The sequence below is a fragment of the Neofelis nebulosa genome, chromosome 4, assembly GCF_028018385.1.
Source record: "Neofelis nebulosa isolate mNeoNeb1 chromosome 4, mNeoNeb1.pri, whole genome shotgun sequence".
Classification (NCBI taxonomy): domain Eukaryota; kingdom Metazoa; phylum Chordata; class Mammalia; order Carnivora; family Felidae; genus Neofelis; species Neofelis nebulosa.
Window position 1 is genome coordinate 167,050,838 of NC_080785.1, and position 22,574 is coordinate 167,073,411.

The 22,574-nt window shown below is 66.0% G+C and overlaps 1 protein-coding gene across 3 annotated transcripts; it reads left to right on the top strand.

The window, feature by feature from the left end:
• Positions 1-335: 335 nt before the first annotated feature.
• ZBTB7A (zinc finger and BTB domain containing 7A) lies at positions 336-21,284 on the top strand. Of its 3 annotated transcripts, none has more exons than XM_058728983.1 (3): positions 336-735; positions 10,154-11,430; positions 16,175-21,284. In XM_058728983.1, the coding sequence occupies exons 2-3, from the start codon at positions 10,169-10,171 to the stop codon at positions 16,671-16,673; spliced, it is 1,761 nt and encodes a 586-aa protein (XP_058584966.1). In that variant the 5' UTR covers positions 336-735; positions 10,154-10,168; the 3' UTR covers positions 16,674-21,284. The 3 variants fall into 3 exon arrangements, with proteins under 3 accessions (XP_058584966.1, XP_058584967.1, XP_058584968.1); XM_058728984.1 differs by lacking the exon at positions 336-735 and adding an exon at positions 1,527-1,997; XM_058728985.1 differs by lacking the exon at positions 336-735 and adding an exon at positions 7,537-7,759.
• The last annotated feature ends 1,290 nt before the right edge of the window (positions 21,285-22,574 follow it).

Genomic DNA, 22,574 nt, shown 5'->3' on the forward strand with positions numbered 1-22,574 from the left:
ACGCCCGCGTCGGTCCTCGCAGTGCGCACAGCCCTCCCCGCCCCCGCTGCCATCCTGCCACGCCCCGGGCGTCGGGGGCAAAGCCCGCGCCCCCCCGCACCCGCCCCTGCGCAGAGGCTGGGGGCCTGTTTATCTGGAGGCCCCCACCCCCCTCCACCCCGGGGGGCCCGCTCCCCCCGCGCCCCGGGGAGCTCTGGGGCCAGATAAGCTGGCAAGCTGGCACGGCGCCGCGCAGCGGGGCGGAGAGGTCAGAGGAGGGGGGGCGCGCCGGGGGCGGGTTGGACCCCCCCCCCACCAACTTGACAAAACCTAATAACAGCCCGGTCTCCCCGGCGCAGCGGGCGAAGCCCCACGGGAGGGCAGAGACGTGGCAAGAGGGGACCTGCCGAGCCTGTTCTGGCCTCCGAGGCCGGGGTGGGGGGGGGCGGGCTGGGCGTGGGGGGGGGGGCCGGCGGCTGCGGCACCTTTAAGACAAGGGAGGACCCCTCTTGCCCTCGGAGAAACCAGGAAGGGAGTCGCGAGCATCATACGGGGCTTTGGCTGTACTGTACAGTTACTGTAGGGGCAGTGACGCCGCCGCCGCCGCCGGAGCGAGGGAGCGACGAGTGGAGAGCGCGAGAGGCGGAGAGCGAGAGACGCGGACCCCGGAGGCGAGCGGCCGAGGAGCCCAGTCCCAACTCCGGGCCCCGGCCCCTCGCGCCCCGGCCCGGCCCGGCCCCGGCCCGGCCGCGCGAGGTAAGTCAGCGCCCGGCGCGGCCCCCCGCACGGGGTGCAGGGCGGGGACGGGCCGGGGGCGCTGCGCCCACCTCTGCCCTCTCGGGAAGGGGAGATCCGGGAAGCCGCGGACGTTCCGCAAGTTTCAGAGGAGGGGGTGGTTGGCAGCTGCCCGGAGGCTGGGAGCGCCCTGGATCCCGAGCGCGGGGAGGGGGCGCCGCCCGGGAAGGGGAATTGGGGGCGAAGTGCATGGGCTTATGCCCCAGCACCCCCCCCCCGCGCCCCAGTGCATGGCTTTTCGGGGATCCCAGACGCGCGGGGAGCGGGGGAGGGGAAGCGGGGCCGCATTGAGGGTGGGGGGGAACCGGCGTGGGGAGATAGGGGGGCGCGTCGCGTGCTAAGTTTGCAGCTAGGTACTGGGGGTGCTTTCGCCCCCCGGGGGCCTATTCGGTGCTGCGTGCATACGTTGGAGTTGGCCAGGATTGAGCTCCATGGGGGATGGGGGGGGGAGGGGGCTGAAAAAACAGGGAGGGGGGCTTTGCAAAGGAGGGGGAAGGGGTGGAGTGTCCCGGTGGGCGGGCGCGGCCGCGGGGGCTTCTGGACGCCGTAGTCCCCCCACCGCTTGCGACTGGCAGGTGGCAGGCGGCTGGGACTACAAGTCCCAGGGTGCCTCGCGCCGGCGGCCCGCCGCGGTCCGCGGGTAGGGGCGGTGCGGAGGAGGGGCGGTGAGCGGCGGGCCGGCGAACCAATGGGCGCGGACCGATCGCGCGGCGCGGCGCGGGGGCGGGCCGAGCCGGCCCGGAGGCGGGGCCTGAAGCCGGGCTCCCCTCGCCGGGGGCCGGTGGCGGTCCCCGGCTTCCGGCTGCGCGGCCCGCGGGCCGGCCCCCTCCCCGCCCCGGGGCCCCTCCCCGCCTGGTTGTGTAACCGTCCCCAGCCCCCCTCCCCTCGGCCCCCCGCCCCGGTAGGGGGGGGGGTCACCCACCCGGCGCTCCCCGGGGAGGGCGGCGGCCCCAGCGGCCGCGCGGCGCAAGCGAGCCCGGGGATGCGCGGCCTAGTGCAGGCCGGGCCCGGGCGTGGGGGAGGCGGGCGGGCGGACCCAGATCCGGGGTAATTTGCATCGCCCTCCCCCCAGCCCGGGTGGGGATTGGCCGCCGGCGGCGGGGGGTGGCGCGGGGCCAGGCTCACTGCCGCCTCCCGGCCCCTCGGAGGGAGCCAGCCCAGCCGCAGCCGCCGCCACCGCCGCCGCCGGGGCCGGGCCCCCTCGCCGCTGCCCCGGGAAGGAGGTAGGAGCCCCCCACGCGGGCGGTGCGGCGGGGGCCCGCGGGCCGGGGCGGGGGCCGCGCGCTGCGGCCGGGGCGGGGGAGGGGGCCGCTTCCTGCCCCCGCCCGGGCCTGACTCAGCCTTGGGTGGGGGGACAGGCCTGGCCCCTTGCCCCGCCCGCGCGGCCGCGCGGCTCCGGCCCCCGGGGAGGGGGCGGAGAGCACCCCTCTCCCCGCCGCCCGCGCCCCCAAAGCGCGTGACCCCGTCTCCTCTGGCTCAGACCCCCCTCCTTCCCCTTGACGCCACCACCACGTGCGAACCCTGAGTCCCGGCAGAGGAGGGGGTGAGCTGGTGGGATCCGGCTCCCTCCCTCGCCCTTCCTCCCTCCCTGGCTTGGGAACCAGCCCCCTCCCCCAGTCCCGGGCCTGGAACCAGGCAGGGGCCTGAACTGAGCGCCGGGGCCGGTGCACCCCCCCCCCCCCCTCCCCCGGGCACAGGCCTTTGCGGGTTCTGGGTGGCACTGCTGGCTGGGGAGCCCGGTGGACCGCAGCAAGAGACTGCTGTCCAACCTGGCTGGGGCACCCAGTGGGCGCCCACTAAATGTTTGGGGAATGCAGCCAGCAGTGGAGTGAGCCGTCAGGGGAGGCAGACAACTCCTCCCCCCACCCCCCCAAGCCGGGCGGCGGAAGTGAGAGAGGTGCTGGTGCCCCTTCCCCGGGTGTGCCCACCTGGTTCACCCATGGGTGGCGGGCTTGGTTTACTACGCACCCCCTCCCCCTGCCAGCTGCCTCCGGGAGCAGGGCCGGCTGGAGAGGGCATCCGGGATTCCATGTCAGCGCGCCCCCCCCCCCCCCACCACCACAACACGGCCAGGGCGTAACCCTGAGTGTGCCGCTCCCACACTGGGGGGGCCCTCCGCAGGACCAGCCGATCACTTCCTATTGGCAGAGCTGGTCTTGGGAGAGGTCCGGGGAGTCCAGGCTCGGCTCCGTGCAGGGGGCATTTTCCCCTGGGGGCCACCCCCGCTGGGGCCCCTAGAGCGCACCGGGCCTGGCACTTGTCGGCTGGGCTCGGGGCTCTGTTTACCGCCAGCCATCGCTGTGGAGACGGGAGCCTAGGGGAGAAGGGGGGGCAGGAGCCGGTGACTGGAAGAGCGGAGGCCTGGGATCCGCATGCCTAATGAGGGAAAGAGGAGCCAACGGGGACACTGAAATTTTAATTCGAGGGTCACTTTGGGGGGGTATTTATTATTCAGTTCTGATTGGCTGCGTGGTGGCCAGTCAGCACCCTGGCCCGGGCCGGGAGCCACGAGAAACTCTCAGCACAGGCCCTAGGAGAAGCAGCAGGGGGTGGCCGCAGGGAGCTGATGCGCCCTTTCCTCTGTGTGGGAGACTGAGGCCTGGCAGAGCTGGGTCTCATCCAGTGGGGAAGGTTCCTGAGGCCGTAGCAAGTACTCGTGTTTGCTTTTTCCCTTCCTTTCTCTTCCTTGGGGCCCTCTGACCTATAGCTGGGTCAGGCTGGTGGCAGTCCCCTTTGCCACAGGAGGAAACCAAGGCTGGGAGGGGAGGCTAGACACGCGTGTGGGGACCCCGGGGCAGGGAGGGGGGGGGTGGTGGCTTACAGCAACCCTCGGAGCAGGTGCCGTGTTGGGCAGGGGAGACTGAGGCCCGGGGGGAAGCAGAGAGCAGCCCAAGGTCACCTAGCTGGGCCTGGGTCTGACCCTCATGGTCCTGCCTCCTGGCTCACAAGACGAGTCTCCTCTCAGCTGAGGGGCACCCACCCACTTCTCTTCCTGGGGGCCTGGGGGCTGAGAGCCGGCATTTGTAGGCCAAATGGAGACTTGCTGGGGCTTATGAAACCCTGTGTCCAAAGAGGACGGCGAGGCTCAGAGAGGGCCAGCCAGGTGCCCAAGGTCACACAGCACGAGCCCCTTGTCCTCTCGCCTCCCCAGCCTTCTGTGGCAGGCACTTTTATGGCTCGCTAAGGCCTTTCCTGCCCTCTCTGAGCCACAGTCCCGCACCTTGGCACCTTGGCCCCTGGAGATGGGCAGGGCTCTGGGTTTTATGACCCATTATACCCAAGATGACTGAGGTCACCTCGCTAAAGCTGAGACTCAGGGCCAGCCCCTCTGCAGCAGAGCTGGCCCGAGGTCTGCTGGGGTTTCGAATGACCCACTAGCTGCTGTGTGACCTTGGACAAGCCCCTTGGCCTTTTGGAGCCTGGGTGTCCCCTGCTGTAAATTGGGGTTACAGGGTTCTCCCTGCGTGGTGCCTGTGGGTCCTACCTGTGTCCTCCTGCCCTCCCTCATGGAGGGAGCACCTAGGTCAACTCAGGGCGCAATGGGGGTTCTGGCGGAGTGTGTCGCCAGCCCGGCCGCTTGAGACATGCAGAACCCCCTCACCTGTCACCTTGTGCTCCAGGCACCTGATGGACCGTAACCCGCCCTGCAACAGCCCTGGGCAGTGGGGACCAGAGGAACAGGCTTGGGTGGGGGCCAGTGTGGTCCGGTCCCAGCCCAGCCCTCACCTCCACCTGAGGTCTCCTTGGGGAGGTCACCGCCCCTCTGCCAGGCCTCAGTCTCGCCCAAACCTGTGGTCCTAAGGGTTTAGTCCCCGATTCCCCAGGAGACTTGGCTGAGCGACTGTCGTGCGGTGTCAGGGCCTGGGAGAGTGCTGCATCCCTGGTGACCAGGGGTTAGGGCCCCCCTGTCCTGAGTTCACAGATGTCAGCAGGACTCCAGTCCTGCCCCAGGCTCCCTCTGTGACCTCAGGCAAACCTCTCCCTTTTCTGAGGCAGAGGCAGAGGCAGCTCTGAGGGGGCGTGAGAATAAGCTGTCCTCAGCCCCAAGGCCTGCAGGGTAGGGGGTTCAGTCCCTTGCTGGTACCTGGGGGCAGTGTGGAGGAGGGGGGAGGAGCCCGGGAAGGACCAGTCGGGCAGTACAGAGCCAGTGGGCTTGTGTTCAAAGTGAGCTCTGCTGTGTGACCCTGGGCGAGTCACTTCCCCTCTCTGAGCCTCAGTTTCCTGACCCGTAAAGTGGGGCAGTGATTACAGACCCGTAAGGACCCCTGTCGAGATCAGGGTCGGGCCTGTTGAGGAGCAGCGCCTGCCCTCGGGGCCCAAGCCCTGAGTGGAGCCCTAAAGCGCGGAAGGGGCCCTGCTGAGAATCTGGCGCTTGTGAAGAGCCTGGCCAAAGGACTGGCCCCTCCATCTGTCCCCCCAGCAGGCTGTGAGCGGCCACTCGGTGGAAGTGTCCCCACCCACGCCTTTCTGGTTTAACTGGAAAACAAGGCCCCGTCCCACCTCCCATCAGGATGTGTTTGATGGGAGGGAGCTGGCGGGTTCGTGGGCACAGGACACAAGGCCCCCACGGGCCAGGCTCCCCCTCGTCTGGGCCCTCCAGGCTTAGCGATCCACCCGCCCGGGCTGGGGGCTGGAGGAGGGCGGGGGGTGGGTGGGAGGTGCAGGCACCTCCTGGTAACAAGCAGGCCTCGGGGGAGGGAGGGAGAGGTCTGGACGAAAGAGAGGACAGCTTCGAGAGGCCAGCCAGGCCCCTTCCATTTTGTCCAAGCAGGTACAGCCTGAGCAAGGGTGGGCTAGACCGTGATGGGAATCTGTGAAGCCTGGCTTTGCTTACCCCCAGGTGATGGGAAGCTCATTCCTTCTAACTCCCCACGAGTGGCTCTGGCTTCCCGGGGCTTCCTCTTGGAAGCCGGTGACTGGTGTCAGGGCTGTTACTTCCTGGCCCGCGACAGCCCTCGAGAGCGTGGGAATAGGGTGAGCCTCAGCCCCACCCATGAGTTGGGGGTCAGATGGGATCCTCGTGACCTCCTCGAAGCACCCCCCGCCCCCCAACTTCCCACCGGCCTGCAGCCTTCCTGCCTCTGGCCCTTTAAGGCCTGGGCAGGAAGCCCCTCCCCATTTAGGGCAATAAATGGACACATAAAATGGCCGAGGGCCTGTTTGCTGGTGTCTGGCCTGGCTGGAGGCCTGTGAGGACAGGCGGGCTGGCAGCCCGGCAGCCACCCTGGGCCGTTGGTGCCCCCCACTCCCTAATCGGGACGCTGCATTCCTGTCCCATTAAACCCCAGGCCGGGGACCGGGCCAGGCAGGGATTGGCACCAGGTCAGGGCGGGGTTACCCGTTGGGACCAACCTTGCAACACAGGCCGCTGGCCTGGGAGGGGGCGGGGGCGGCTGGGCGTGGGCCTGGCGACCGCACCTGGGCACCAGACTTGCTGTGTGACCTTGGGCCAGCCACCCACCCTCTCTGGGTCTGGTTTTCCCCTCCAGGTGAGGGCTCCTCACCCCTGGCTTCCTCCTGGGGCCTCACCACATACTTCCTTGACACGCAGTAGGTGGGGAGGGGGCTGAATTCCTGGAGTCACGTTCGGAGGTTAAGTTCGGAGTCCCCCCATCCGCAAGGAGGCCCCGGGGGGGGGGGTCAGTAAGCAGCCTCACTGGGCCTTTGGGGACACATGCCGGCACACAGTAGGTCCTCAGGCAGAGTTTGCTGAATAGGTGGGGCTGGGACCCTGGGCCTCAAGCAGCCCCAGTCCCCTTGGCACTTGTCATGACCTCCGAGGAAACTGAGGCACAGAGAGGCCCTGCCTCTTGCCCAGTGTCCTACAGCCTGGAAGTGGAGGACCTGGGATTTGGGCTCGGACTGCTGTGCACGGCACATAGTAGGTGTCAGAGGTCCCTTCTTTGGTTTCCTGTTCTACTCTGTGTCGGGGCCGGGGCGTGGGGTGTAGACAGGCCTCAACCGCTCATTAAGCAACCCCCCTCGCCCCCTCTTCCAGGAAGACAGCAGGTGGCAGTTACCTGCCCACCCCCTGCCGGCCGCCCCCTCTCTCCTTCCCCACGAGTTTGGGGAGGGGGGAGAAGGAGGAGGCCCGCCCCAACCCTCACCTTGCCCCTGACCTTGGGAAGCACGGTAAATAGGGCCTCCTCCCCCTGTCCCTCTCCGGGGCGCCCACCTCCCGGCCTTTGCCTGTCCTGTTCCCCTGCTCAGGATGCCCTTGCCACACCTGCTGCTCCTGGGGCCAGGCGGGGGCCCTCCTGACCTGGCGCTGGGTCCCCGGCCTGGCCGCTGGTCTGCTGTGTGCCCTTGCCCAGGCCTCCTCACCTCTCTGAGCCTCTCCTCGTCTGTAAAGCCCTGGGCTTACAGCGAGAAGGATGGAACAAGGTGCCAGTTAGTCCCCAGTCGTCCAGGGCACACGGGAGGCCCCGGGAGGGCTCCCGACAGGCCCGCCCGGGGTTCTGCCGCCTTGGAAACAGTGCGGCAAATAAATGACCCTAGGTTAGCTCGGAGGTGGGACCGGGGGAGCGCGCCAGCCGGGTGGGCGGGGCTGGGTGTGGGCTCACTCCGCGCATAGCTCTGTGGTCTTTGGTTCATCCGGTTTGCTGCGCCCCTACTGTGCGCCGGCGGCGGGGGTGGGGGGAGGGGGGAGCCTGCTGAGGCCTGCCCCTCGGCCGCCGCCGAGTCAGCACCGAGCGCCCCGGAAATCCCATGGAGGCGGGGGCGGGGCTCTGATGAAAGATGGGCTGGGTGGGTGTGGGCCCGAGCTGTGAGGACCCTGGCCCTGGAGGGTGGGGACCTGGCCGGCGTGGGGGTGGGGCTTCCTGGAGGAGAGAAGTTTCATTGGGTCGTCCTGACCGAGGCAGCCACCTGGCGTGGGGGCACCTACTGGGTGTCGGGTGCCGGCCGGGCCTCTTAGGGCGCAGGAGGCCACACGGCTGTCCTGGCGAGAAGATGCCGTGGCGCACAGTGGGTGTTCAGCAAACAGGTGCCTTTTAACTGCCGGGTCGCCCGCCTGACCCCCGCGGGGTTTTCTGCCTCTGCCTTAGAGGGAGCGGGCCCCAAGGGGTGGGGGCAGTGGCCTGGGGTGTGGCACGCAGGTGGCGGGAGGGTGTGGGCCAGGTTGTCTGCAGACCCAGTTTAGTTTCCAGGCTGAGGGATGAGGCAAGGGCTTGCTGGGGGTGGGGGGTGGTGGGGGTGGGGAGGTCTCTTAGGATTACGTGGGGGAAACAGAGGCCCTGGCTGGAGGGGACAGAGACGTGGCCTTTGGACCTACGGGCCGCGCCACGCTGCAGGCTCGCCTGGCTGGTGCAGACCCAGACCCAGGGCCCGGGCCGGCGCCCTGTGCCTGCTACCCCAGCCGGCTGCAAACCGGAGCCCGAGCATCTTCATACTTAGGACCGGGCTGCGCCAGCCCCCTTGCCCGGCAGGCGCAGTGCCCGTGGGAAGGCAGGGGTGGGGCAGCCTGGGGGGCGGGGGGGGGGTGGGGGGAGGTGCCGGTGAATGCTCTGAACCCTTGCAGGTCCGGACCTTGAGGCACCTGGGGGGAGGATGGCAAGCGGGGCCACGGTGGCCATCTTGAGGCCTTGGTGGCCCGGATCAGAACGGGGTGAGGAGGGCCGAGGCCAGTCTGATCCGGAGCCCATCTGCCCACTTGCTCCCTGGGGCCTGGGGCCAGACGGCAGATGGTGGCAGGGGGTGGGAGCCGCCACAGGGGCTCCTCCGAGGCTTCCGTGGCTGGGCCTCAGATGGGGTCGGGCATCCCCCCCCATCTCCTGCTCCCAACAGCCACATCTGAGCCTCCCCCCCCCCCCGGCCCCCCCCCCCCCCCCCCCCCCGCCCCACCACAGGCTGGCGGAACAGAGGGGAGAGCCGAGCAGCTGGTGTGGTCAGCGGGAAAGAGGGCGGGCCGCAGAGAGAGGCGTCCTGGGAAGTGTAGTGCCGGCCCGAGTGGCCACACAAAGGCCTCTGTGTCAGCCCCAGGGCCAGGGCCCTGCTCCCAGGGCGGCCCCGGGCCGGGACAGTCCCGGCCTGGCCTTGGGTTGGGCCAGACCAACCCCGGGGTCCCTTGCCAGGCTGGTCCACTCGAGGCAGGAGGGATGTGGGTTGGAGCTGGGTTGGGCTGCTCGTGCTCTGCCTGGGGGGCTGGGGGTCCCGAGGCCCTTAGGCCAAGGAAGGCGCGGCCCCCCTCCCGGGAGATGTCTGGGGGCTCTGTCCTGAGAGCTGGGCAACCGGAGGAACGTGGGTTGTGTTGGGTGGCTTGGGGCAGCTGGGGGCTCCCCAGAGAGGGTGGAGGGGTGGGGACAGGAGCCAGAGGGTTGCACAAGCGCCCGAGTGGGTGGATGAGTCACAGCCCAGGGGAAGGCGGAAAAAGGGAGTGGGGGAGAGGGGCAGGACAGACGGAGTGTCCCCCACCACTACCGCCAGCTTTTCCAAAGGCCTCTCTGTCCATTCGACAGATGGGGAGACTGAGGCCCTGGGCCGAACAGGGTGGCCAAGGGTTGGGGAGGAGCCGGGTGGGCATGAGGTGGACAGAAAGCCCCTACTTCTCCTCTGGGGGTTCAGCCTGGGTGGGCAGGGAAAAGGAGCCTCAGGCAGTCGTTCTCCCCCGCCCCCACCCCGTGACTCTCTGCTGTGCCTGGGCCAAGCTGAGCTGCGTCGTCCTGGGGGCTCCGTGCTGGGGGCTCCGCGAGGCGCGGGAAGTGGCTTGTCCTGTGGCCACTGGCTCCGCCCCTCCAGGGCACGCCCACAGCCTGGTCCCTGGGTCTTGGCCTTACCCTTTCCTCCTGACTCAGAGCCTCACTGGGAGGTCAGAAAAGGCCCAGGGGCCAGGCAGGGACTGACGACCGGGTTGTCCCCCCGGGTCACACATCCTAGGTTTGAGTCAGGGTACGGCTGAGGGGCCGTGGGCGTGGTTCTCCACCGGGAGCCCTGTTTTCTCACCTCCACAGGGCAGACGGTGCCGGGGGCTCGGCCATATGACAGCACACAGTGGGTGCCTTGCATCACCACCTCCTTAGACAGGGTGCGGGCAGAAGCCAGCACTCAGATTCATTAGGAAGCAAGGCATTTATCGAGCGCCTACTGTGTGCTCCCGTACCGCCTCAAATCATCCCTTGGCCGGGCACTCTAGGGGGCCCTCTGGTGGAGGGGGGGGGGAGTCAGGATCTGTCGCTCGAGCCCCCGGCGTGGGTTTTGCCCGTTGATAAGGCAGCACTGTACGTCCGCCTGCCCTGGTGCACAGCTGGGAAACTGAGGCTGGGGGCGGGGGGGGGGGGGCGCCGCCTTCCGGGGGTCCCCAGCCCCGGCCGGTGCGCCCACCACCCCGCACCCTCACGATCACTACTCCCTCCCTCCCCCCCTCCCCCACCTGGCGCTGCAGGTCTCGGCGCGGAAGATGGCCGGCGGTGTGGACGGCCCCATCGGGATCCCGTTCCCTGACCACAGCAGCGACATCCTGAGCGGACTCAACGAGCAGCGGACGCAGGGCCTGCTGTGCGACGTGGTGATCCTGGTGGAGGGCCGGGAGTTCCCCACGCACCGCTCGGTGCTGGCGGCCTGCAGCCAGTACTTCAAGAAGCTGTTCACGTCGGGCGCCGTGGTGGACCAGCAGAACGTGTACGAGATCGACTTCGTCAGCGCCGAGGCCCTCACGGCCCTCATGGACTTCGCCTACACGGCCACGCTCACCGTCAGCACGGCCAACGTGGGCGACATCCTCAGCGCCGCCCGCCTGCTGGAGATCCCCGCCGTGAGCCACGTCTGCGCCGACCTCCTCGACCGGCAGATCCTGGCGGCCGACGCGGGCGCCGACGCCGGGCAGCTGGACCTCGTGGATCAGACCGACCAGCGGAACCTCCTCCGGGCCAAGGAGTACCTCGAGTTCTTCCAGAGCAACCCCATGAACAGCCTGCCCCCCACCTCCGCCTTCCCCTGGTCTGCTTTCGGCACGTCCGACGAGGACTTGGACGCCACCAAGGAGGCCGTGGCCGCGGCCGTGGCCGCCGTGGCCGCCGGCGACTGCAACGGCTTGGACTTCTACGGGCCGGGGCCGCCGGCCGAGCGGCCCTCGGCCGGGGACGCAGACGAGGGCGACAGCAACCCGGGCCTGTGGCCGGAGCGGGACGAGGACGCCCCTGCCGGGGGCCTCTTCCCGCCGCCCGTGGCCCCGCCGGCCACCGCCACGCAGAACGGCCACTACGGCCGGGGTGGGGAGGAGGAAGCGGCCTCGCTGTCGGAGGCGGCCCCCGAGCCGGGCGACTCTCCGGGCTTCCTGTCGGGCGCGGCCGAGGATGGGGACGGGGACGGGCCCGACGCGGATGGGCTGGCGGCCAGCACGCTGCTGCAGCAGATGATGTCATCGGTGGGCCGGGCGGGGGCGGCGGCGGCGGCGGCGGCGGGGGACAGCGACGACGAGTCGCGGGCGGACGACAAGGGCGTCGTGGACTACTACCTGAAGTACTTCAGCGGCGCCCACGACGGGGATGTTTACCCGGCCTGGTCGCAGAAGGTGGAAAAGAAGATCCGGGCCAAGGCCTTCCAGAAGTGCCCCATCTGCGAGAAGGTCATCCAGGGCGCCGGCAAGCTGCCGCGGCACATCCGGACCCACACCGGAGAGAAGCCCTATGAGTGCAACATCTGCAAAGTCCGATTCACCAGGTGAGCCGGTGCGCCGCGGGGCGGGGGCGGGAGGTGGGGGTGCAGCGGGCACGCCGGGACCCCCCCCTCCACCCCCCCCCGCAGCACCGCTGTCCTCTGTCTCGGGCGGGGGAGGGCTCGGGTGCTCCCCAGGCTGAGCCCATAGGCCTCGGGGCCGGACCACGGGAGGCTCAGGCTCGAGGGAGGGACGGCCCGGGAGTCGGGGGGGGGGGGGGGCATTCTTCTCATCCGGACTGGAGGCCGACGTTTTGCCTGGGGAGAGGGTGGCTGCCCCGTAGGGCAGGGGGAGCCGGGCTGCCTCCCTGAGTCTCCCAGGAGCCCCGGGGGACTCGCTCTACTCGGCCAGCATTTACGGAGCACCTGCTGGGCGCCAGGCCCTGTCCTAGGCCCCGGGGACCCAGCAGCGGAGAGGCACGCCAGAATCCCCGTGCGGGCCATGGGGCGTGTGTGAGCTAAAACCACAGAGCAGAGAACACAGGTTGGGAGCAGAGAACCAGGGAGGGGGCGGCGGCTGTTTTAAACAGAGAGCTGAGTCCCCGAGGAGGGAAGCGCCACTGCCAAGGCCCTGAGGCCAGTTCAGCTTGGGGGTCGCGGCAACAGCAGGAGGGAAATGGACATGGGAGCCACTGGGTTTGGTCCCTAGGCAGGAGGAGTTGGAGGCCAGGCTAGGGGAATTTGTGATTGGGTCTTAAGAGTCCAGAGCTGGCCGGCTGGGCCCTGTGGGCCAGCCGGCGGCAGGGGGGGAGGGGGGGCGCGGGGGGCTGGCGTGCAGGGGCCTGGCCAGGCTGGGTGACTCAGCATCACCCCCTACCCCCACCCGCCCTGGGGTTCCCCCAGCCACGCCCACCCAGGCTGAAGAAAGAGGCCATTGTCCCAGCTTCCCGGCCCTGCCCCATGGGGACAGGATCTAGGGGCTGACCCCCGGCCCCTTCCCCACCAGGCCAGGAGAAGAGGGTGTGGCCCAGACTGCAGGGCTCAGGACCCTAAGCAAGGGGTAAAGGGTGCCAGCTGGGAGGTAGGAATCTAGTTGGGGGCCTGTCCCCCCCCCATTTGGTGAGATTGGGGCACTGTTAGTCTCGGGGGCTGCCTCTTCCTCCAGACAGGGGTCCTAAGGTGGCTGTGGGCCGTGCCCTCAGGGTCTCTGGGCCCAGGAGGGGCAGCTTTGTAGAGGCCCAGTAAGCCAGGATCTGGAGAGGTGAGAAGGGGCCTGGGGCTCCCCTGACACTCCCCCCCCCCCCACCCCCGCCCTGGTCCCACACCCCTAATGACAGGCCTCAGGTGGCTTCATTCTGAGCTGGAGTTCTCCTGGCTACCCCACCCTGACTCAGGCTGATCCTGTTTACCAGGCAGGGAAACTGAGGCAGGGAGAGCCACACCAGGCCGGGCCTCTACCCCCACGTGCCCACCTGGCTCCTCTTTGCCCCCAACCCAGGGCCCCAGCCCCCACGCCTTCCTTCAGGCCAGGGAGCCCAGGGGCCCCTGTGAGTCACACTAGAGAGTTGAGTAAGCGGGGCCTGTGGCAGCCGGGGCTATAATTACCCGGACCAGGGCTCGGGGTGACGAAACAGGCTGCTTCCACCCCCACCCCACCACCGGGCAGCCCCTGGCCCGCTGTGCAGCCTGGGACAGGTCGCTTTGCCTCTCTGAGCCTTAACTGGAGGAGTCTGTCTGCTCCTCAGTCGGAGTCCCTGCTGTCCCCTCTGGACCTGGCCCGTGCTGGGATCTGGACGGGACAAGCGGGAGACCGTGTTCGTATAGACTCTGAGGAGGTGGAGGGAAGGGAGCTCCCTCGGGGCTAAGAGACCCGGGTGGTCCAGGGAACGAGGAGTTCACTGTGTCCCGAGTTCTGTTGACTCACGTGGGATTATAAGGCTGGAGAAGAGGCAGGGGTCTGGTTGCAAAGGGCCAGGCCTTGAACCTCAGGGCGATAGGGAGGCTTGAAAGGGTTAGAGCTCTGTGGGTGGTGCCAGAGGGAGGGACCTGGGGCTAGAAGAGCCTGGGGAGACCAAGTCTCTGAGGAGTGGGAAAGGCTTCCTGGAGGAGGAGGGACACTGGAGATGGGGCTTTGACGGATGCATAGGAGTTTGTCGGTCCCGCCACTGAGCATTGTGGTAGGTGTGAAAAGTGAGAGGCCCAGGATGGCTGAGCCGTAGGGTGCAGGAGGCTGCAGCAAGGAACGGGTCAGATGCTGGCCAGGGTTGCGGAGACCCAGGTCTCTGCCCCTGCCCTGTGGATTCCAGGCAGGAATCCTCTCCCACGGCTAGAGGCCAACCCAGCGATCACATGAGTCACCTCTGTGATTTGACATCTTCCGGCAGGCGCACTTTTTAAAAAGTGAGAGGAACAGGTGAAAGTAACTCGAGTCGTATTTGACGTCCATTTTTCTTGCGTTCAACGTGTAATCGGCGTACAGAGCTCTAAGCGAGCCAGTTTGCATGACACGTTAAGCGAACGAAGCGTTCAAGATCTGGGGCGCCTTTTGGACTTGGTGGCCCATCTCAGCTTGAACAGGCCACGTCGCGAGGGTTCGGGCCGCGTGTGAGAGCCGTGGCTGCTGTGTGACACAGAGCAGCACCCGGGCTGTCGTTGCTTTAGGGCTGATCCGTTGGCCAGCTTGGCTGGCTCTGCACTGTTCCCTGTGGGGCAAGATGGGCAGGCAGGGGCCCCGGAATCACCCGGGCCCCGCTGTCTTGCGGCTCGCAGTCCAGGCAGGCAGACAGATGAGGAACAAGGAAACCGGCACACAAACGAGAGTAAGAGGTGGTGGCCTGAGGGACGCGGGGTGGGTTGGGTGGAGTGCGAGGTGGGGAGGGGCCTGTCTGAGGAAGTGACGTCTGAGCTGGAAGTCAGATATGAAGATCTGGTTAAAAAGTGCTCCAGGCAGCAGGAACAGCATGTGCAAAGGTCCTGAAGTAGGCTTGTGCTCAGCCTGTTGTAGTGACAGCCAGGAATCCAGCGTGGCCAGAGCAGAGAAAGACAGAGGTGCTGGGGGAGTTGACGGAGACTGGGGGCTGTGGGGTGGGGACCCTCTGTCCCAGAATGCAGGACTTTCCGTCTTAGAGACCAGGACAGCTGGCCACCCTCTCTGTTACCAAACACCCTGGAGTGTTGCCTCATGCCCTGTAGTATTTTCCAGCCCTGGAAATAGGGTCTGGTATTCAGCAGGCACTCAGTAAATGCCTAGTGTTGTGAATGAATGTGGGTGCCACAGGCAGAACCCCCAGAGGGAAGCCCCCCATTATTTCCCTCCTTCTATGGATAAGAGAAAAGGGGTTCGGAGAGGTTCTGCCATTTGAGCGGTGGGGCGGGGGGGGGGGGGGAGTGCGAGGCATTTTCCAGCCCCTGTGGGTGTCGCTTCCCCAGCGCAGAGGGCCCACGTCTCGGGCCCACGGCCGTGGGTGCCCCGGTATTCCCGGGCTTGTCCCTCCTCGGGCTTGGAGGGCCCACGTCTCGGGCCCACGGCCCTGGGTGCCCCGGTATTCCCGGGCTTGTCCCTCCTCGGGCTTGGAGGGCCCACATCTCCGGCCCACGGCCCTGGGTGCCCTGGTATTCCCAGGCTTGTCCCCACCCCGGCGTGGAGGGCCCACATCTCCGGCCCATGGCCCTGGGTGCCCCGGTATTCCCGGGCTTGTCCCTCCTTGGGCTTGGAGGGCCCACGTCTCGGGCCCACGGCCCTGGGTGCCCCGGTATTCCCGGGCTTGTCCCCACCCTGGTGTGGAGGGCCCACATCTCAGGCCCATGGCCCTGGGTGCCCTGGTATTCCTGGGCTTGGAGGGCCCACATCCCCGGCCCACGGCCCTGGGTGCCCTGGTATTCCCGGGCTTGGAGGGCCCACGGCCCCGGCCCACGGCCCTGGGTGCCCTGGTATTCCCGGGCTTGGAGGGCCCACGTCTCGGGCCCACGGCCCTGGGTGCACTGGTATTCCCGGGCTTGGAGGGCCCACGTCTCGGGCCCACGGCCCTGGGTGCCCCGATATTCCCGGGCTTGGAGGGCCCACGTCTCGGGCCCACGGCCCTGGGTGCCCCGGTATTCCCGGGCTTGGAGGGCCCACGTCTCGGGCCCACGGCCCTGGGTGCCCCGGTATTCCCGGGCTTGGAGGGCCCACGTCTCGGGCCCACGGCCCTGGGTGCCCCGGTATTCCCGGGCTTGTCCCCACCCCAGCGCAGAGGGCCCACATCTCCGGCCCACGGCCCTGGGTGCCCCGGTATTCCCGGGCTTGTCCCCACCCCGGTGCGGAGGGCCCACATCTCAGGCCCACGGCCCCGGGTGCCCCGGTATTCCCGGGCTTGTCCCTCCTGGGGCTTGGAGGGCCCACGTCTCGGGCCTATGGCCCCCGGGTGCCCCAGTATTCCCGGGCTTGTCCCTCCTGGGGCTTGGAGGGCCCACGTCTCGGGCCCACGGCCCCGGGTGCCCCGGTATTCCCGGGCTTGTCCCTCCTCGGGCTTGGAGGGCCCACGTCTCGGGCCCACGGCCCCGGGTGCCCCGGTATTCCCGGGCTTGTCCCTCCTCGGGCTTGGAGGGCCCACGTCTCGGGCCCACGGCCCCGGGTGCCCCGGTATTCCCGGGCTTGTCCCCACCCTGGCGTGGAGGGCCCACATCTCTGGCCCACGGCCCTGGGTGCCCCGGTTTTCCCGGGCTTGTCCCCACCCCTGCGCGGAGGGGGGCCCGCCTCTCCGGCCGTGGCCCGCGGGGCTCGGGGTGGTGCCGGCGCCCGCTGACCACCCCCCCTCCGCCCCGCCCGCAGGCAGGACAAGCTCAAGGTGCACATGAGGAAGCACACGGGCGAGAAGCCGTACCTGTGCCAGCAGTGCGGGGCGGCCTTCGCGCACAACTACGACCTGAAGAACCACATGCGCGTGCACACCGGCCTGCGCCCCTACCAGTGTGACAGTTGCTGCAAGACCTTCGTGCGCTCCGACCACCTGCACAGACACCTCAAGAAGGACGGCTGCAACGGCGTCCCCTCGCGCCGCGGCCGCAAGCCCCGCGTGCGGGGCGGGGCGCTCGGGGGGCCCGACCCCTCCGCGGGGGCCGCCGCCCCGCCCGGCGCCGCGGCCCCGCCCAGCTCCCCCGACGGCCGGCGCAACGGCCAGGAGAAGCACTTTAAGGACGAGGACGAGGACGAGGACGAGGCCGGCGCCGACGGCCCGAGCAGGTTGAATGTAGCGGGTGCCGGCGGAGGGGGAGGCGACGGGGGCGCCGGGGCCACCGCCGACGGCAGCTTCGCGGCCGGACTTGCCTGAAAACCAAAAAGAGAAAACAGAAACCCGAGAGAGAGAGAGAGAGAGACAGAGAGAGAGAGAGAGAGAGAAAATCACCCACCACCCCCCCAAAAACACAAAAAAAGAAAATCTATCTATATACAGATATCTATATCTATATATATATATACAGATATATATATATGAGGCGCCACAGAATCTAGGGTAGTGCTTTTCTGAGATTTTTCTCCTTCATGATGTTCTCTCCCTCCGCGGGGACCCTCGGCCCCGCTCCGGCTCCCCGTACCCCCACCCCGCCGACGGGTTTCGGGGCTCGGTTTGGGGTTTTTGGGGGACATCTAGATTCTGAGCCCCCCCCCCCCCCGCCCCCGCGGGGCACACCCAGCATGGGGTCTGGGGTCCCATCTGAGGCCTGGTCAGGGCCCCAGGCGCCAGGTGGGGGTGAGGGTGGCCGCGGGGGCTGGGGCACTGGGGTGGGCTTTTGTTTTCGTCCCCTCGCTGGTTTCTATGAGTCTTTCAGACAAGACCTTAAACGATCTCTGTCCGCTGTGAGTGGACGTTAAAATGCACCCTGTCCCCACCCCCACCCTCCTTCCTCAGGGCACTTACTAAGTGGGGGTCTCCCCCCCCCCCCCACCTCCCCGCCTCCCCGACGGTCTCCCTGCCTCCCGCTCCTGCCTGTGGTCCTGTACGTGTCCTGGCCGCTGTGACACAAATCTATTTATTTCCAGGCCCGGAGAGGGGAGCCGGGGGAGGGGGCGCCAGGGTGGCTCCCTGGGGGGGGGGGGGGGGGAGGCTGCTGCCGCCTCCCGTCACGGCACTTACACCCTGGCGGACCCCCCCCTCGGACCGCCGCTCAGGGCGCCCCGCCACCCCCCCCCCCAGGCCGTGCTCCCCCACCCAGGCCACCCAGACCCCACGAGACGTTTGGAGATTCAAAACATTTTTGTCTTTACCCTCCCCTTAGCCCTCTCCCAAGTTTTTAAAGCACTTTTTAGATTTTTTTTTTCTTTCCCTCCTTAAAAACAAAATTTATATATAGATATATATAGATATATATATATAAAATATACTTTCCTCAGAGGAGCAAAGCAACAGTGTGGGGTGGACGAGGCCAGAGCGGAGGGAGCCCAGGGTCTCGAGGTGGCAGGGAGGAGGGGAGAAGAGGCCAGACGTTCTCGTGTCACAAAAGCAATAAAGACAACATTTTACAAAATGAAAGGAAAAAAAAAAAACAAAAAAAACCACAAAAAAACACACACAAAAAAAGACAACCAACCACAAATAGAAGTCTTGGCACTTTGTAACGGAACGGGTACTACACTTTATCTTAATTCTTAATTTAAAACAATGTTTACAAGTTGCAACCAACTTCTATGAAAAGTCGAAAAGACAAAAAAAAATAAAAATAAAAAATAAAAGAGAGCGAGCGAGAGAGAGCGAGCGAGAGAGAGAGCAAAAAGAAATTCCTAAAAGTCAATTTATTTTTGTACAAAATAATAAAAAAAAAAACCCACCGCAGACGCAGAATCCACTTCTGTTCCCCGAGGTGACAGGGGTCAGGAAGGCACGGGGGCGAGGTCTTCTGAGGTATTCGTGCTTTGACCCGGGGGCCTTGCCTTGCAGGCAGGACCGTGGGGTTTTTTTGTGTTTCTGCCGTGTCCCCACCCCCCTCCCATTCTGTCCCGTTTTGGTTCTGATTCGGAGGTGTCTCATCACCTGCCAGCCATACGATGGCCACCCGTGTCTGCGGGGACCCTCCTTACTGACTCCCCAGCTCAGGGATGGGCCCGAGAGAGGGCTGGCCTTCCAACCAGCTACAGCAATCCAGTCCCCCCCCCCCCCGCCCCCTGCCCTCGCCCCTCGCCCACTTTGGGGCTCCCCGCCCTCCAGCATGGCCGCCCTTCCTTGTGGCCACCAAGGAGCCGCCATCTGGGACAGGTGAACCCCGTCGAGGCGGGTGGCGGGGCCCCACCTCCAGGGCCTTATATTCCCCCAGGCACCCCTCTTTTTATTCAAAGGCACTGACTGTAATCTGGGGGCTGGCACCCGCCTCCCCCCAGCCTCTGGCTCCCCAAAGGCCCGGTACTGACCGAGCCACAGGCCACGGACGGGGGCCAGGGCTGGGGAGACCGTGTTGCCAGAGGCCAGGGCACCCTCACCCCAACGCCCTCTCGCATATGCAATGCCTAGCGTGGGACCCTGTAAATAGACGCTCTGTCAAGCCGAGACCCTCCCGCATCAAAGCCCAAGGTGAGGGGTGCCCCTGCTCCCCCCCCTCCAGCTGCTGGCCCGTCTCCCTGTGCCCCTTTGCTCTGTGACAGACCCCGTCTTGTCTTTTTTTTTTTTTTTTTTTTTTTTTTTTTTAAAGGGAAGCTTTTTAAGAAGGCAACTTTCATCATTGTTTCTACAGGATACTATTCATCACCCCTCCCCCCGAGCCCGTCAGCCCCCCAAATGTCTCAGGACCCCCCCTCCTGAGGGGGGGTGGCAGGGGAGCCCAGGGCCGGGTGGCCTCCCTCACACCCCGGTGTCATAGAGTAAGCCCTTTTGGAGAACCATCTGTGGAGGCCAAGCAGAGAGCTCGAGCGCCCAGGCCAGGGACCCCCCCCCCCCACCCCAGCTGAGAGGTTCCCTGAGGGGACAGACCTCTCCCCCCCGCTCATACACCCCCTCGCAATAAAACCAACTGAAAAATCACAGCTGTCGTCCTGGCCAGTGGGGGCGGCTGGACTCGGGGTGGGGGGATCAAGGCCTCTGGCACTATGGCGGGGGCAAGGGCTGAATCCCCGCCGAGCACACTTTTAACAGACTTCCTCGGGAATTGCACTAAACCCCTGCCCCGCTTCTGATCGCCCTGCCCACCCACTCCGCCTTAACCCCTGGCCCGCCCGCCCGTCCTAGGGGCCGCAGCGTCCGCATGGGCCCAGCGCCAGGACCCCGGCCCCTGACCCCGCGCAATCACATACTGTACATAGACGTGGATCGATTTTATTTTTATTCTTTAAATTAAGGTCGTGATCAAGTGTTGCCAAAGATACTGCTGAGTTCTCGCGTTTCAGGAAACAAACAAACAAAAAAAAAAATATTTGAGGGGGAGCGTGCTGACTGGTCAGAAAGGACACAGCAAAACGTTTTTTTGTTTGGTTGTTTGGGGTTTTTTTTTTTTTTTGTGTTTTCTTTTTTTGGGGTGTTTTTTTTTTTTTTTTTTAACTGCCTGGTACAAAAAAAAAAAAAAAAGAAAAGAAAAGAAAAACAAAGCGAAATTGTTATTTCCATCATCTTGGTGAAGTTTGGGTGGATGTGTGCGCGCGTGTGTGCGAGAGTGAGGTCCGGGCCAGGGGCTCCGGGCAGGGTTGGGGGGGGAGCTCCGGGGGGGGGGGGGAGGTGTGTGCCGGAGGGCCTCCCCCCACACTCCCCGGAGCGCTCAGCTGGCCTGTGGGACCTAGGAGAGAGAGGCTAACACCCTTGCCACTTCTCCCAGCCTAGCACCCCCCCCACCCTGACCCCACCTTTTGAGATTAAGAAAAAAAAAAAAAAAAAAGCAAAAAAACACTACAAAACAGAAAAAAAAAACAAAACTTAAAACCCAGTGAATGTAAAGTTCCGGACCAGGCCCAGCCTGGCACGGGTGTGGGCCTGCGCCTCTCCGGGTTCCAGCAGGCCATACCAAAGTCGGCCCCCCCCTTGGGTGGCTTGCCCAGGAGACCCCCATGTGGCCATCTCGTTGCCATTTGTACCTGGCTGTCCCTTTGCTTCCTTCCGGGGTTGGGGGGGGCGGTGGCGGGAGCCGGGGGCGGGGGGGGGGGCAGCATTGGACACGTTGCGCGTGGTGCGGTCGAGGCTGGGCCGGGCGGGGGGAGGGGCCCCCCAGGACCGAGGCAGTCCAGGCAGCCGGGATTGTAGGAGGCCAGACAGAGTGAAAGGAAAAGCAGGACAAAAAATTTAAAACAGAAAAAAAAAAAAAAAAAAAAAAAAAAAAAAAGCAAAAATCCTATTTTTTGAGAAAGAAAGATATTTATATTTGCAGTTTTATTTTAAAAAGTTATTTAAGCTGAGGAAGCAGCCTTCCTGGAGGGCGGCTGGCGCAGGACGGGTCAGGGCCTGGGGGCTCGGGCGCCCCGGGAGCCATAACCTCAGAGTTCAGACTAGCTCGCACTAAGGACATAGATTTACACAGGGGGTGGGCAGGCAGGGCCAGGAGGTGGAGGGGCTGGGGAGACCCCCGTCCCGATGCCGGGGCTGCCTGGAGGCCATGGCCAGGGTTCCTGAGGCCCAGGGTCCCCCCCGCCCCTCCCAGGCCCAGACACAAGGTGCCTTGGACTTTGGGGGGCCGGGCCTGGTGAACGGGGGCGGGAGGGGGGGGGCAGGGGCGGTGCCCGGGGGCACAGAGCACAGAGCAGACATTCCATAGACTGTATTTGAGAGTCTTTATAAAGTGTGGGAGATTTAAAAAAAATCAATTGATAAAAATGCACTTTTGGGGGTGGGGGGGGGAGAAGCTTTAAAAGTAATAAAAACAAAAACAAAAAGACAAAAGATGAAAAACCAGACAAAAAAAAATCATTTTTCTTGTACATAAAAAACCACTAAACGCAGCCTGTTACGACCGCTGCTGCCTCATTTGCCTGATTTTGATGTTCTTTGTGTTTTGTTTGGGGGGAGGTGGGGAGCAGGGGACGGTGGGTGGGGGCTTGGGGGCCCCCTTCCCTGAGGGTCCGGGCTCATGCACCCACACCAGTCGGGGCCCCTGCGGTGACCTGGCCTCGGGGCTCCCGGGGTGGGCGGGTGTCCCCAGCATCGGCAGGCCCAGGGCCCCTACAGAGGAGGTGACCCACAGTGTGGGCTTGGCAGGTGGCACTGGGAAGGGGCCCGGGGGCGTGCAGGGAGAACTGGCTGGACTGGACGTGCTTCTCCATCGCTTCCAGCTGCAGGGTTTCTGGAGGCCGGTGGGCGGCGGGGAGGGGGGGAGTGGTGGTGGCTCGCTCGGGCACCCCAAGTCTGTCAGAGCCCCCCCCCCCCCCCCCCCCCCGTGCAGCCCCGCGCTGGCCCCGGGAACGCGACCAAGGATCCGAGCTGGCTGCTCCCCGGACATCCCCGGGGAAGAAGGGGGGCCAAAGCCCAAGCACTGATGAAGGATCCTGGACTGCAGCCCCCACATCTGGGTTGGGGTTCCCAAACATGGGCACTTTCGGGCCCGGGAAGAGGCCCTCCCTTCTGTTGCCCAGTTGGGCTCAGGCCAGCAGGACCCAGACGGGGGGGGGGGGGGGGGGGGGTGGCAGAGGGGACTGAGGGGCCGCAGCCTGGGAGAGCAGTGGCGGGGGCCTGGGGCGGGGGGGGGGGGGGGGGGGAGGGAATACAGGGTGCCGGCTCCAGGGGTCACGTGGCTGCACACGTGGCATTCGAACCCAGGCCTCCCCCTCAGCTGAGTGAGGGTGGGGCCGGCGGGGGCTGGGGGCAGCCACCAGCCCCACAAGGGCCTGGTCACCCGTGCTCCCAAGTCCACTGGGAGAGGCTTGTTTCGAATTGGAAGTATTCACACACGTCTCCCCCTGTAAAGCCAGAGGCTTTAGCACATCCCAACAACTATGGAATCGTCACCTCTAAGCTCCAGAACATTCCATGACCCCCAGAAGTGCCATTCCCCATTAGCAGTCACGGTCACACCTCCCCCCCCCCCCCCCCCCGTGTTCCACTTCCTGTCCCCGGACGGGCCTGTTCTGGACGTTTCACACACGCGGGCCCACACCCCGCGTGGCCTCTGGCGTCCGGGTCCCTCCCTGAGCGTCGCGTGTCCGGGGTCCGTCCGCGGGGCGGCGGGGGTGGGCGCCTGGCTCCTGTTCAAGGTCCGATCACGTTCCCGCCCGAGGACGCGTCTCCATCTGCTGGCCCGTCGGCGGACGCTGGGTGGTCCCCACCTTT